A 16,513-nucleotide genomic window follows, 5' to 3' on the forward strand; every position below is an offset into this window, starting at 1 on the left:
AGATATGGCATAGAAACTGAAAATTTAACAGTATTCCCAGAAAATCCTCTTTTGTCTGATCATTTCTTAATAACATGTAAATTTACAATAATGGATTACTCAGCAGTGGGAAATAAATTTCACCACAGTAGATGTTTCTTAAAGTGTGTAACTAAGTTTAAGGATATAATTTCCCTCAAACATATAATTCTCAAACACGCACCTTAAAGCAGATAACTCATAATCTGGAGAGGAAATGTTGTCTCACTATTTTAGAAGATCTTCATTAAGCCTGGTAAAATAGTTTGTTGCTCTATAAAAAAAAGCCCTGTGTAAAGCTAGAACAGCTCACTATTCATCACTGATTAAAGACAAAAGAACAACTCCAGGTTTCTCTTTAGCCAGGCTGACAAAAGGTCAGAGCACAGTTGAGCCAACCATTCCTTTAACGTTAACTAGTAATGACCTCATGAATTTTTTCGCAAATAAGGTTTTAACCATTAAAAAACTACTCGTAATGATTAAAGCATCTAACTAATCATTAGCAGGGGATTTTTGGGGGGGGAAATCAGGGTTCACAGCTCATTACAACAGGGAAACGGCATTAACGGCATAGGTATTAAAGGTACAGTGATGCTGTGGTTTGAATCATATCTATCTAACAGACTCTTCACACACAAAGGTTAACTATAGAGCTCCATAGGGTTCTGTACTGGGACCTATTCTGTTTACATCATACATGCTTTCCTTTGGTACCGTCATTAAGAGCCATAGCATACATTTTCACTGCCATGCAGATGACACCCAACTTTATCTATCTATGAAGCCAGATAACAAACACCAATTTATTAAACTGCAGGAATGTCTTAAAGGCATGAAGACCTGGATGACCTCTAATTTTCTGCTTCTAAATTCAGATAAAACTGAGGTTATTGTACTCAGCCCTAAAAATCTTATCTAACCAGATTCTTACTCTGGATTGCTGCTGGTTTACTTGTAGGGTACTCTGTAGGGTCTTTACCTCACAATGTGAAGTGCCTTGCGCTATATAAATACAACTGAATTGAAATTAAACTGAACAACATGGAGCTCATTAAACAAAAAAACATTATGTGTTACACAGAGGACACAAAGAACTGCAACTTCTTGGTGATGTGTTAGCAACTATTAAAAGTTCTCAGATGCAGAAGAAATGAAAATATTTAAAGAAAAAAAATGACACCCTTGAAACTTGCCATATATTATGTCTCTTGTGTCTTCAGTTGTCTCTTCCCATAACTCATCATTTCTTCCAGCATCTTCTTCATAGCATTATAGAAAAGCTGCTCACTACCCCCATCGCCCCCACCCCCCTCTAACTTTTGCAATTCTTCTGGGACTTTTTATTGCTGATATTTTCGTGGTTCATTTGATGTTGCCAGTGTGAAAGTTTGTGCATTTGCATTGCTTATAGTTCCTTAGAGACAATGTCAGATGGAAGAAAAAAAATAATGGCACACAAAAAAGAAGAAAGTATGGGGTTGTTGACAGAAAATTTGCATTAATTGTGGCTTGACGGTCAAAAGCAATTTTTTTTAAAACTGTGAGGTCAAGTTTGTGCACACTCAGTCATGCATGAGATGCTGCATCTGCTGCGATGTACCCAGGATCAATTGTACTTACATTATGTTTTGTTTTTCTGAATAGCCTTTTGGTTGTGCATTTGGTTGTGTAGATAGACGGATAGAATACTGCACACTATTTCAGTCGTTTCTCTTCCAGATCAATAAACACATTCCTTTTTTGTTTCTTTCTGAAGAACAACTTGAGGAGGATAAATTGCACAATAATGGAGGTAAAGTATTGTCATCTGAACTCAAAAACACTCATTTTGGCTGCTCACTTTCAAGTTTTTTCTCTCTCTGTTGATCCTTCTCTGTCATTCAGCTGAAAGTTTAGTTTTAGTAAAAGTCAGCTTGTGTTTTGACTCATGCAGCTTTGCCCTGTTCTGTTTTTGAGCACTTTTCCATTTCTCATTCGCTTCCTCCATCAAGTGATGCTTAATCTGCTCCACGCCAGCATATTTGAACACCACTGCTGCTCGTGTGCTCACATCAGATAATGGAAAAAATGTATTTTTCATTGCTCAGATTAATGCAGTTAACTTGTTGTAAATATATTCTTTCCACTAGGACTTCATCAAATGCTTCAATTAAGACAAAAAAAAATGCTTATGGATATTTTAGTATTAAATGAACGGGAAGAACCTGCTTAGTTTAACTGCACCATTTTATTGCAAAATGCTCAAATTACAAAAAAAATTAATTCTTCCTTTAATCTAAGTTGTATCTTGATATACAGAAAGTTTTAGTTTTGGGTACATTTAAAAAATAATAATATATTTTTTGTTTTGCAGTGTTGCAGTTTAGCTTTTCATGGGTAGTCTTTTACAAAGCTGTGAGAAACATGAACAGAATTCCATTTATTATTCCATGTAAAATACATGGCACACAGTACTATGCAAAAGTCATGAGCCACCTCTCAAACCTTTAAAAACTTCTTGGCAAAAACATAGTGATTTTGAAGAATGGTCTTAAGCAATAGTTATTCAGGGCTCTTTTTGAAGATATTTAAATTGGCTGTTTGTTTTTTTCACTCATTTTCAGTGAAGTTCTTGTACTTAAGTACACAAAAGTACATAAAGTCATGTAAGGAAATAGGGAAAAATCCAGTAAAGCACAAGAACTGACAGAGTCATCAGTTCAGGTCTTATACAGTGATGAGTCAAAATTTGAACGTGTTAATTCAAATTGTCAGAGGTACAGAGGGAGTCGAGAGAGGTACAAGAGTGAGTGTCTATAAACGTCTATAAACATGTTTGAGACTGTCATGCTTTGAGGCTGCGTTTCAGCCAGTGGTGTTGGTAATCTTTTTTGGAATTATGAATGCGGAAAGTACATTCAGATTTTGAGCCAACATGCAGTACCTTCTGAACATGGCCTTAGGGCTGTTATATATCAGCTTTATTTTTCATGATAACAGTGATCCCAAACATACTGCCAAAGCAGTAAAAGCATACCTGGATAGAAATACACACAAGGGAACACTACAAGACATGGATTGGCCTCTCCAGAGCCCAGAGCTCAACATTACTGAAGAAGTGTGAGAGCGGAACAAAAAGCAGTCAACATCCACAGAAGACCTTTGAATGTCCTTCAAGAAGCCTGGAGAACTATTCCTGAAGACTAACTGCTTAAGAGAGTTCAGGCTGGGTTGAAGAATGAACATGAAGCTTGTTTTATTTGTACAAACTCTGTTTTTGCCTTATATCTTATATTTCGATGTTTGTTGTTGGATGATTCAATGAATCACTGCACCTATTCCCCCTTTTCCCAGCAAAATATAAAGAATTGAGGGATGGCTCAAGACTTCCGTACAGTACTGTAGGTGGATATTGAATTGTAGATGGATATCTCCAAACCTGGACAAACTAAACCAAAACTATTTGCATGAGTTGAAACCACTACGTGCAACTAAAATATGTTATTTTGTTATTTTTGTAAAATTGTGAAAAACATATTTTAGCAACATGTCACAACCAGACGTTTGTCTCTGTCTTTGTGGACTTTCAACAGGGAGCCAGACCAAACAGGACTGGTCCATTCAGTGGCCCACATCAGAATCTGGCAAAGAAAACACTCCGGTGTGCCAGCCAGAGGCCAGTCAGTGGATTCGGTTCCAGCTCTCTCAAAGCCCCAAAGTCCAGTCCAAGTACAACCAGCACATGTGCCACAGCCCACAGGCCCTGGCCCCCCCATTGTATGCCGATCGACTCACTGTCGACAGCCCCTCTTCAGGGCTCTTCCCTCCCTTGGACTCTGGTCATCGCTCCCTGCCCCCATCACCCCGCCAGAGGCATTTTGGTCACACCCCTCCTCGGACTCATTTGGTGGTCAACACCATGACCCCACCTGGCACTCCTCCCATGCGGCGAAGGAATAAGGTGAAGGCCCCAGGAACACCACCTCCGCCAAGCCGCAAACTTATCCATCTTTTGCCAGGCTTCACCGCTCTGCACCGCAGCAAATCCCATGAGTTCCAGCTGGGGAACCGCTTGGATGACACACAGACACCAAAGTAAGTTTTGTGCTTCTCTGGATTTTTAATGGCAAATAGTGGCAGCCATTTTGGAGCGCTGTGTGTGTTTTTGAGTGAATACAGAGGTTATTTTCTTCAAGACTTCAGAAGTTGGTATTTAAGTTCATCATTCCCAAACCATGAGAGAAAACAAATTAAATTTTATTAACGTATTCCAAAGTGTTTTTTGGAATGTTTGCAAATGAGCCTCTATATGGAAGTTTTGGGCATCAGAACCAAGGATTAAATATCATTTAAAGAATTCTGTGACTAAGCAATAAACAATCAAGGGCTGATTTATGTCAAGTTAACCCACTGAATGAAAGTATTATTAAATATATAATTTTTGCCTGTAACTTTACTTCAGACACTATAGTTTACCCCAATAAAAAATAAGAAAGTAGCAGAAACAACATCAAGACAATAACAAAATGTAACCATCTGTAATTAAAACACAAATAGGCAATTCCTTTATGAGCTATTATTACCACATTTATGGAATGAATTACCGTATTTTTCGGACCATAAGGCGCACTGGATTATAAGGCGCACTGTGTTCATACATAAGGCGCACCGCATTATAAGGTGCATTAAGCGAAACAAACAGTCCGATAAGTCAAATTTTACTCAATTCATTCTTCTTGCTTCCTCCACTTCCGTACCATTGATTCATTAATGTTGAATTCTCTCGCAGCTGCTCTATTCCCATGTTGTTGCAGTATATTAATGACTAACCTCGTATTGGATTATCTCAGTTGTTCTCTTGACTGAAGTTTGGTCCGTTTACAGCATCCCTCCATGCGATTGCATTTGTCCCTGACCATTGGGAACCCTCACGTTAACTTTTTTGAGTGGAAAAAAGTTAGCGTTCATCCTCCAGCTTCACTGTTTGTGTTATGTAAACATAGCTATGTTGCTAGCGATCGTAGCACATCATTATATACCAGCTAGCCCAACTTCAGTAACCCTATAAAAGTCACTGCTGTTTAGTTTTCTGTCCTTATTTATGTTGGAAATTATAGCAGAGCTGTACGTTTTAATTTTTTCAGAAATCTCTCAGTCAGAACATGCTATATCATGTTTAGGTGGAAACTAGCGAGCTAACTTCCTGCTAACTTCTAACTCCATTAAATTTAATAAATTCTGTTTTCATGGATGCCTGGATGTTAAACTTAATTGTTACACCTGGTAAAGCAGCAACGCTGATCATTTTATTAAAGATGAAAGAATTTAGACAGTTTTGAACTCTCAGTGATGCCGCAGTGCTCGTTTGACTTTGGGACCTGAAGCGGACGGAGTTTTGGACCCAGATTATTCTGCGAGGCTCCTAACTATGGAGCCATAATGCTCCGACAATCCATCAAGCGGTGCAGCTTCGTAGCTTACCAAAGTCATACTAAATCATTTTTTGACAGAATTTTGAGCGCCGTGTACCACATAAAATCGGTTTGAGGTAGGTAAGCACAGAATTCATACATAAGGCGCACCAGATTATGAGGCGCACTGTAGAATTTTTTGAGAAATTAATGGATTTTAAGTGCGCCTTATAGTGCGGAAAATATGGTAATTGAAACTTTTACACAACAATTTTCAGCACAGCATGAAAAGAAGGGACTTTAGACCTAGTATACAGCTAGTGCACACTGCATTTTGGTGTTATTTTGGTTTCTCATGCACTTCTTGATTTTTGTTACCTTCATGAAGCAATATGAATCTATGATTGTGTTGTGTTTTATGGCCATTTCAAATATATATCAGTATAAGGACTCCGAGATACTGATTGCAAAGAAGATGCAAAGAGCCACTTTGTGATTGCTTTGCTTTGTGTTGACTTCTTCTACTGCTATTCCACCACTGAGTTTGTGTTTCCGAGTGGCAACACCTATCATTCGGGGGAAGAGTCCAGTGTGCCCTGTGCGCCAGTTTAAATGCTTATGAGGCTGTGGTGAAATCACAGTTGGCGCATCCAAACCCATATACTATACATATGGATTGCAGCTGTCTATCTTGAAAGCCTGATCAAGATCCTACATGTGTCATTATATGGCACCTGAAGTGTTTTCAGTATTTTTTTTGTATGTTTGTCACACTTAAATGTTTCAGATCATCAAACAAATGTAAATATTATACAAAGATAACAGAAGTAAACACAAAATTAAGACATTATTTAGAAAGGGGAAAATAATCCATGGCCCTTTGTTTGCAAGAACTGACAATGAGTCTTTTACAGCGCTGTTGAGGAATTTTGGCCCACTCATCTTTGCAGAATTGCTGGAAATTATTGTATCTCTCATTTGTTCCTGAATTTCCTTTGACCTCGCCATAATGTCTGCCTTTTGAGTATCTTTGAGTCTACTCCACTTGGTCCTATTTCAGTGATTTCTTGATTGTTAGATATAGTTTACAGATACAAATGATATGGGTTTCAAAACTATATTCTGCTGTTTTACAGACAGTCAAAATGCAAACAGCAATTTTGAAACTGTATGATGCCATAGGAGATAAAAGAATTGATAATGTTGCATATTCACACATCTGCTTAAACTGATAAAGGCAGAGGGGCAGTGTTACATCTAAGCCATTTAAAAGTATTATTTTCACAAATGTGAAAAACTTGTGATAGGGTTTTAGGGATTTAATCAGTACCAGTAGAGGAATGTTAATATTACATTTTGTTTGCAAGGCAGATGACGATGAATCAAATGCAGAATTAGGTAAGGCTTTGTTTTAATTTAGGTTTGAAGCTTCATGGGTCCTATTTCACCAAATTTTTTCAGTGTAAAATGATCTCAGTGATAATAGTCTAAGGTAGCAGTGGTCAGTTAATTTCAGTTGAAGCCCTGCCTGAAGCACACATTCAGAGATGCAGTCCTGTCCTCCCTCTGCTCTGTACAAAGTCTCAAAATGTAATTCCATCTGATCCAAGAAAGGAATGGCTTAGAAGGGAGGTTAGGACCGTACCTTTCCTTTAGCAGTTTTACTAGAACTTAATCTTCCACCAGACCCCAATCAGATTAATTCCTGGGAGGACATCATTGCCTATAAAGGACCAGCGGCCTGTCGGTAGAGATAAGGAGCCTTCGGGCTGAGTTCCTGACTGGCCTTCCCTATGTCTGGTGCTATGCTGATCAGATTTGGTCACAAACAGGGTCCACCACTGCTTGGTAATCAGGAACCAGAGTCTGCCTCAGGAGAGCTGCACTCATTTTGATAATACCATTAGATGACAGTGCCCCATCGCTGCTACACTTGGTAAGTTAATATTTTAGAGCTGTCCTCTGCTTTTATGATGGCCATCTGGGTTATATGTGGTGTGGGCCTGGATGTAGACAGGGCTACATCCACAATATCAGTGGGCATGGCTGTGTGTATGTGTGTATCTGCTTGGTGACGACTGGATCATAGCTCCAGTGAATAGGCTCAAACGGCATTAGAGAATTGATTACCGGTCCCAAAGCAGTGATAAACTGCAGACTGTGAATTGAGCTACTCTAATCAATGGAAAATGTATGCCTGGAAATGTTGCAACTCATTGAGACAGGGCAGATTTGCTGGCTTCTCTGATAGCTTAGTACCTCTCCTAATACATCATAATTGGATGCAGGATGGTGCTGGCAAGCATCAGGTTGGTTTTTCGTCTCTGGCACTTGTTTCTTTTATGTCTGTATGTGCAAGGAAGTAGTAGGTATCAGTTTGTTTTTCTCTTCCTTGATGCAAAGGAGACTGAAGACTGAATCGTACAGTTTGATTATTTCTTAAATGCTGCATCACAATTCATCATGTGGTTTTTCACTTAAAGATTTGGGAGGATGAGAATCTTACAAATATTCCACCAGAGAGAAAAACCTTGATAAAAATACGTAAAATATCACACAAGTTTTTTAAAAGCTAAATAAAAAGCTTTAAAAGCTTTTAAAAAAATCTTTTTGCTATGTTCTTTCCATACTTCCCACATTGCCCCCTGTTACTAGGATTTTAATAAGCGCATAGTGCTCCTTGGGTTCTCATTTTCTTGTGCTTAATTGCCTGGCAATGTGGCCAGGACGCAATAGGCAGGGATTACCCTCTGACCCAAAGAGACATTATTCTCCCTTCATCTTAATGAGATATGGGCTAATTTCTCATTATCACTGCACAAAGACTGTGCAGCTGAATGTGCAAGACTGCCCCCACCCATACTTTGTTGAAGGAAAACTGGAGTTTGGTTTTGACAGATATGATATGATAGATAAGGGGGATGTGTGAAAATGTGAAGAGTTCCTCTTGCTATCTTTTTATCTTGGATGCAATCAACTATAACCATTAACTCAGAGATAAAGACAGAGATTAAAAAGATTTTAAAAAGGAGATAAAACATGGATATGAATGGAAAGTAATCATATTCGGCTTTCAGCATTTTTCCTCTCATGTTCATCTTGTGTTGTCGTCATCACAGTGTGAAAGCAAAGTTATATTACAGTTTTTCTCAAATGCTAAAACAAAAACGCCAAACCTCTAAACCAAATGACCAGTTGTCTAAACACATTTACTAAATCTAGCCATCATTTACCAATATCATAAACACATGTCACATGAAGACACAATTCACAGAACACAATCCTCCGTTGTCATAAATCTAACCACATTTTGCCTTGCTAAAACACAAGTTGCAAAAGAACTCTGCTCATATTCTCAAATGAAAGCTCATGTGATGCAACATGCTTGCCACAGTCAGCAATATTTGAACACAATGAACACACCTGGCGTCATTCATTACACACAACAACTCAAAATTGGATGGTGGAAGAGGAGCAGGTCAACGAGGAAGAGGAGGAGGCTAACATGGGAGAAGAGAAGGTCCAGGAGGGAGAGCATGACAACCTCGCACCATCATTACGGACGAGATGCGAGCAACAGTCATTGACCATGTCATTGTCCATGGCATGACAATGGCTGAAGCAGGACTAAGAGTCTGTCCAAACCTGAGTAGGTTCACCGTGGCCACCATTATCAGGACATTCAGACAACACTACAGGTATTGTACTCTATTGTTTTCTTTGTCACAATACAGTTTTACAAACCTGTGAAAGTAGTCTATTGGTTTCAAATCAGTTGTGACTGTATTGTAACACATGTCAATTGACAACACGTTTCTTTCTTTAGAGTTGAAAGAATGCCACATAGAGGTGGGAGGGTTGCCATATTTACAGCGGCACAAGAAACCCTCATTGTGGATATGGTTCGTGGGAACAACCTCATCAGACTCCGGGAGATCACAGACAAAGCAACTCTGCGCGACACAAAGACCTACGTTACGAGTATGTGCAAGTAAGTATACATCCATGTTCACAGTACAGTTAGTGGACATACTGTGTTGCTCAGTGGCCTACATTACTTCTGGACAATACTGTGCTGCCTGATTGACTGTTGTTCTGAACACCTGTGCACTTTCACATTTTCACAGAGGATATTACAGTTAGACGCGATGGCCAGACCTCATGAGTACCTCTTCCTGGATGAGGCTTAAACCTGCAGAAACGAAGGCAAAGAGGCTGTAACATCATTGGCCAAAGAGCCATCACTGAGGTCCCTGGCCAACGGGGGGCTTGTCCACTGGCATGCTGTCCTTGGGTCTTACAACACCCAACGTCTCCTCACCTTCCTAGAGGAGCTAAAAGACATCCTCCTGGACCGCCAACAACACCATCCTGGGCCCACACATCACATTTATGTGATCATTTGGGACAATGTCCGCTTCCACAGAACAAACCAGATCAGAGAGTGGTTCACCACCAACAGTGACCACTTTTTAAACGTCTGTCTGCCACCCTACTCCCCTTTCCTGAACCCTATAGAGGAGTTCTTTTCATCGTGGAGATGGAAGGTTTATGACAGACAACCATACACAAGAGAGAACCTCCTAAGGGCAATGGAGCTGGCCTGTGTTGACATCCCAGCGGAGGCCTTCCAAGGATGGATACGCCATTCCAGGGCGTTTTTCCAGCGGTGCCTGGCGAGATACAATATAGCCTGTGATGTGGATGAGGTGATGTGGCCCGATGCAGCTCAGCGACATGATGCCGCACAGTGATTGTGATGTGTGTGTGGTGTGAATAAAGTAAATAAAAAAACTTCACACCCTGATCATGTTTTCAAGAGTACTGTTGTGTGCAATAGATTCTGTTTTTGCATTGAGTTGTGTTACAGTAGTGTACGTACATGCAGGATTTTCTATAGATTTATACTCTTCATATGAAACTCACAAATCTAAATGCCTCTGCAGAGATCTACGACGATCCGTTACTGTATAGTTTCGAAAAATATGCATTGGCAGTTATGAAACAAAGAACCTTCTCACAAATTGAGCATTGTGTTTTCAATTTTGCTGTAGTGTGTAATGATGTGTATAGTGTTTACATTTTTGAAAGCTTCGAGCTGCTCTTTTGGTGTGAAAGTTTGAGTTTTGCAGTGGGAAGGTGTGGTTGTGTTTATGTAGCTTTAGAAAAGGGTGTTGTGTTTAGACATTGGGGAACATGGTGGAAACGTTTGTGAAATGTGTTTTAGCATTTGAGAAAAACTAATATCTGAGTGCTTTGGATTTCAAAATATGTTCAGCGTTATTCCTTTTTGGCTTATATATCATCTAAAATCGTTTAGAAATGTTTTTGCATTGTACACGTTCTCTAAAGTTGGCTTTCGAAGCATCTTGATATCCTTTCTAATGTATATTAGCCTCCATTTCCATGTTTTTAATTTTTTCACACGATAGGTTTCAGATACTGACATTTTTGCAATCATGGTTTGAAAATTGATTCTGACTGCTTTTTTTCATCGAAAAGCTCAGCAAATACTGTGGTCTGCTGGTGTGGACGCTCCTCTTCTGCTTGAAAGCTTTGTCCTTCTTGGTTTAATGTGTTTGTCTGTGTGATAATGTGTTTTCCTTTCAGCTTGCAGTGAACCACAGGATCGTTTCTATCCCTCCATAGAAATAATGAGCAAATTGCCTCCTTACCGATGTGTATCTATGAATTCAAGAAACTCTCACCCTGAAATGAAACCACTGCCAATTTTGCAAGTCATAATGCATAAGAGAGGGAAACTTTCTCCTTTTGGGGAAATTGGAGTCTTCTTTCTCACCACCTGTCAAGTGCTAGTCCAAATATATTCAGTCTTGTGTAGAAGTGATTTTGTCCTGTGTCTCTTGATGCAGATAGCTTGCTAGCTGCTCACTGCCTTTACTTGTAGCCGTTTTCAACTGGTAATAAGGTCATTTTTGGCAGCTTAAAAAAAAAGAAAGCTCTAAGGATGCTAATGAGGTGTCAATTCAAAGCAGAATTATTAGAAAACCAACTCATTAACATTACAGGGAATCGTTTTGCTAAGAAGTATGGCACAACAGTGATATAAACATTACCTACCAAGAAGAATTAAGGAGGGAAAATAAGTGTTTTGCATTCTAGCAGATTTAACACTTTTGCATTCCGCAGACAGTTTTTCACCTAATAGGCCATTAGATCAAAAAATGTGTGCCGTTCATGGACAAACAACAATGTTGTATCTTTAAATACGGCTGCAGCTGTTGTCTCCAAGAAGAGACGTTTGTTTTGCAAAAGGAAGCCACAAAATGAAAAAGTGTGTATCAAAAACAGGCAGATGTGTTAACGGGTAAATGATATCAAGCTAAATAAAAACACGTCTTAATTAAGGTAATCATTTCATTGTGCAAATAAAAGAACAGGGAAGCACTGCTCACAGACATTTAATAATTGTTCTGTGAATACAAAGAACTTCCTCCAACTACTAAAGCATTTTTGAGAAAAAAAAAGCCTTTATATTATTTATTTAAAAAAAAAAACAAGCACAAAAACCCCCGCAACTAAATGCTGCATTGAAAATGTTTAAAATACATCACTAAATTCAGTTGAAACCAATCTTTTGGCATTATGCAGTGACACTAAGATGACATTGTAGTTGCATTTAAATGAGTCTTTCTGATAAGTTGCACTTCATAAAAGCAATCAAATGGAACTCCCACACACTGTCTCGTTTGCTGCTAGAGTATTAATTAAATTACGTTTCGGTCTGTCTGACCTTCAGTCAGGTGCCCAAAGATTTTGTATCAGATCTGCAGTGAAGCAAAAGCCCATGTTTCTAACTAATTTTGTCACAGTCTACGGCAGGGAGGTAACTGAGCCGATCAAACTCTTTTCCAGGCACAGGGTAAATAGAGAAAAGGACACAAAAATGTGGATTGCTTCTTTGTATTTTCACCTGTATTGCTGCTACGTTTGAATGAAAAATCAATTACTGTGGTGATTAAATACTGAAAAGTGACTTGCTCATGTTTTTCCTCTTTGAGGTTTTTTAGTAAATGACAGATTATGAGACCTAAGAGTTGAATTGAAACCGAGGACTTTAAAAAACATTGAACAAATTAAAGTTTGAATATTTTAGGACTATGTATGATTGATTTTTTTTCAGTATTTAGGGTACTGAGTGGTACTAACAGTGCAAATAGACTGTATGTTACTCCCATTTGAGAAACACTGCTTTGATGGAAAATGAAGACATAATGAAAATCTTGTAATGTTTCTTCACATCTTTGGAGATAGATGTTGAGCAGATTCCTTTTCTTCTTTTGTATCTAGGGCTGCGGCTCTGTTTTATCATTTTATTGTACAAATAGATCTCCAGGCATGAATTTAACACGTAGAATAATCATGACAGTTAATGCATGATTAGCATGATGCTTAAAAAGAAGTGACCTTTCTCTTACTGTGAAAAAGTTCAGATCTACATTGACATCATAGGTCTGTATTTAGCCCTAAAACATTTTTGACATTTGTTTCACTTTTTGAAAACAGATCATTTTAGTGAGCAAACCAAAACAGTTGTTCAAGCTGAAAACAATCACCTGAAGCAAGAAGAGTTCAAGCAGATATATTAGTTTTACAGTAATCTCTCCTGTTTACAGCTTTTTTTCTCTTCTATATTAATTTGTGATGACTACAAAGTAGCAAAACGTATTCCCTCTCGAATAATTAATGAGTTTATTCTTAGCATAAAAAAATATGCTGAGTCCAGGGATGGTGCCAAGTTTAGGGGAATTAGGGAAGTAATTAGTTTGAAATTTGTCTGAGTCATTCAGTGTACACTATGTACAATAGTGTACAATAAATATGCATGTAGAGTAGAAGAATACGGTGTTAATATTCATTTTCATTTGTTATGCTGCTTTTTATCGTCACGAGCAGATGTTTCCTTGGAAGTTTCTTGCTTTAGACATGACATAAATAATGATCAAAATACAAAATGAATTAACCTCCCAGCTAAATACATTACCAGTTTAAAAACTTTGGGACATGTGTAAAATGTAAATAAAAACGGAACAATGCAGTGACTTGCATATTTCATAAATCCATGTTCTATGTTAAAAAAATAGTTTTGAAGATGTGAAGTTTCAGTAAGGTCCTAATCTAAAGGAGCACACTTAGTTAAAAGATCAGAATGATAAGGAGATGCTAACCCATTGAGTCACTTACAAAAAAAAATGTTAAAATTTATTTATTTAAAAACAAACTTGGAGCCAGTGTAAAAGGGCCAAAATATTGTATTGTTTGCCTGTGGCTGTCAGGAGTCGAGCTGACACATTTTGAACAAACTGTGGACAAGAGGCTATTCCAATAAGCAAGCGTGGATGAAGTGAAGTAAGCAGAGGATAGAAACTTCTTATCCTTCACAATTTATATTAAACAGCATTTATTATTTTATCAAATGTGAAACTGCTGTGAAAAAGCACCCTCACACCCTCACAAGGATGTTTGGGAATTTTCCAGAGGGCCAAGATCTTTGAACAAGAAGTGAAGTTCAGGAGGTCTGAATAAAGTACCCCTTCTGTTTTCATTGATTCACATTTAAAAAATGTAACAGTATCCACAATTTTATGTCAGTGAGACAGTCCGGCAAGACATTTTGAAATCGACGGTAGTAACACATCTCCAAAAAGTTGGGGCAGGGCCATATTTACAACTGTGTAGCATCCCCTGTTGTTTCAGATTATGTGAACATCTGGGATATGAAGGGACCAGTGAACTCTTGCGAAAGGAATATTATCCCATTCTTTACTGATAGAGAATTTTCACTGCTCAGTCCTGGGTCTTCTTTGCTGTATTTTTTGTTTTGTGATGTGCAGTTTTAATTTGGTAAAAGGTTTGGACTGCAAGCAGACCATTAAGGCATTCTGTTGTAATAGATGTAGTATGTGGTTTAGCATTGTCTTGCTGAAACATGCAAGACATACAGTATATGTTATGCAAGGCCTTCCCCCTACTATCTGGATTAAAGCATATGTTGCTGTAAAACTTGTGTATAACTTTCAGCAGTGGTGATTTTTGGAAGAGCTCCTGAGCCTGTCCAGTGATTTCCATAACAGAATCGTGCCCATTTTTAATGCAGTGCAGCCTGAGGGCCCCAGTGTGTTTGAGACGTATTGCTCTCTTCAAATTCAAAATGAGCTAATATTTTGAATGAAATAGTAAAATGTCTCAGTTTAAACATTTAATATGTTTTCTGTGTTCCCTTATGTATAAAATATGAGTTTATGAGATTTGTAAATCATTACATTCTGTTTTTATTGACATTGTTTTCATGCCCCAACTTTATTTTAGCTTTGAGGTTGTAGAAACCATAATATGCTCCCTGTCTGTCAAATAATGTGTACTTGATGTCAACACATGCAGCTTGGAAACCCATTTTTCAAAACAGAATTTTCCACGGAGAGGGTTAAAGAGCACCGCTGTATCAATACAGTGGTAATATTACTGTTTGTTTTGCTGTGATGACTGAAACGTCTCCTAGTGTTGCTGGTAAATTGCCATCAAACCACTGTTAACCTTACGTGACATGATTGAATATGTGCAGCATCAAAATCAATTTTAAATTACATATCAAAAAGAGTGGCTCACCAGAGGTTTCTGGGTTTTCTTTTTCAATCGGCCTCGTCGTGTTCATATATCCTAGAGAGACAGACATAGATAATTACATTTTTCATGTTAGCATACTTAACATCTCATCAGCTAGGTAATCATTTCTTAATGACTCCATCGTTTGCCCCTTCATATACAAATCTGACTTTGAAATGTGAGAGCTGGTTTTTGCAATCAGTTTCCACTAACCTGACTGAAAACACAGACTTCCACAAACATTGTAGGTGACCCTTACACACACATCTCAAGTGTTCTAATCATTATTTGATGTCTTTTACCTGGATTTTCCTGTTGTCACTGTTAAATTGAGACACCTACGTTGTTACAGCTATTGAATAATAATGATTTAAAGATAATATAGATTATATTTTATAGTATCTTTGCATTTATTACAAAGAGATACTGGATAAAATGGGGAATGTGGGGAAAGACCCTTTTTTGCCTTCAGAACTGCTCAGTTCTTTGTGACAGAGATTCAACAAGTCACAGTAAACAGTGCTCAGAGATTTTCATCCATACTGGCATGTTAACATCACAGAGTTGATTGCTATGTTTTTGGCTGTGCATCCATGATGCCAGTCTCCTGTTTCCAAAGGTGCGTTGCTGCAGCAGTCCCCAACCCCTGGGCCATGGACTGGTACCCGTCCGTGAATCGTTTGGTACCGGGTCACGAAAGTTGAGGCTCCGGTGTGAAATTTATGGTTTTCAGGGTTTTTATCGTTATTTTATCGTTATTTTGTTATCGTTTTTATCATTAACTCGGTTTCCCTGGGTCTTTTCCCGTGTGTTATGAATAAATCTTCTTTTTATTTGGTAGTTTTACTTTGTTGCATTAATCCACGACACCTTAAAGGCTGGTCCATGAAAATATTGTCAGACATAAACCGGTCCGTGGCGCAAAAAAGGTTGGGGGAAGCTGCATTTCTGGATTGACATCTAGTGACTGTAGAGGCCATTTGACTACAGTAAACTCTAAATTGTCACTATTCAAGAAAGTACTCAGAGATGATTTAAGCTTTGTGATGTGGGACATTGGTTGGGTCCACTGTGGTCATAAAAGGATGGAACTGGTCTCTAACAATATTCCTGAAGACTCTGGCATTTAACCAGTGTTCTGTTGGCATTAAGGGTCCCAAAGTGTGCCAAGAAAACATCTCCCACAACAATACTCCACCATCAGCAACTTGAGCAAGGCAGGATAGATGCACACACAAATACTGATACTACCATATGAATTTAGCAGCAGAAATTGAGACTCATGAACTTTTTCCCAGTTGTGTATTGTCCAGTTTTCATTTTTGTGAATTGTAGCCCGGTTTCCTGCTGTCAGCTGAACTGATGTGATATTCTACTGCTGTAGCCCATCTGCTTCCATGTGTTGTGCATTCAGAGATCCTCTTCTGCAAACCTTGGTTTTACATTAAGTGGCTATTTGATTTGCTGTCGCCTACCTA

At 38.4% G+C, this 16,513-nt stretch overlaps 1 protein-coding gene across 2 annotated transcripts in view; it reads left to right on the top strand.

Annotated features, from left to right (window-relative positions):
* The window catches only part of ksr2 (kinase suppressor of ras 2), a 112,105-nt gene that overhangs the window by 24,472 nt on the left and 71,120 nt on the right, over positions 1-16,513 (top strand). For both annotated transcript variants that reach the window (XM_039620449.1, XM_039620450.1), the window contains 2 exons: positions 1,778-1,813; positions 3,594-4,095. In XM_039620449.1, coding sequence (XP_039476383.1) covers positions 1,778-1,813; positions 3,594-4,095 — 538 coding nt within the window. The remainder of the gene's footprint in view (positions 1-1,777; positions 1,814-3,593; positions 4,096-16,513) is intronic.

The sequence above is a fragment of the Oreochromis aureus genome, linkage group 12 (genome assembly GCF_013358895.1).
Source record: "Oreochromis aureus strain Israel breed Guangdong linkage group 12, ZZ_aureus, whole genome shotgun sequence".
NCBI classification, from domain to species: domain Eukaryota; kingdom Metazoa; phylum Chordata; class Actinopteri; order Cichliformes; family Cichlidae; genus Oreochromis; species Oreochromis aureus.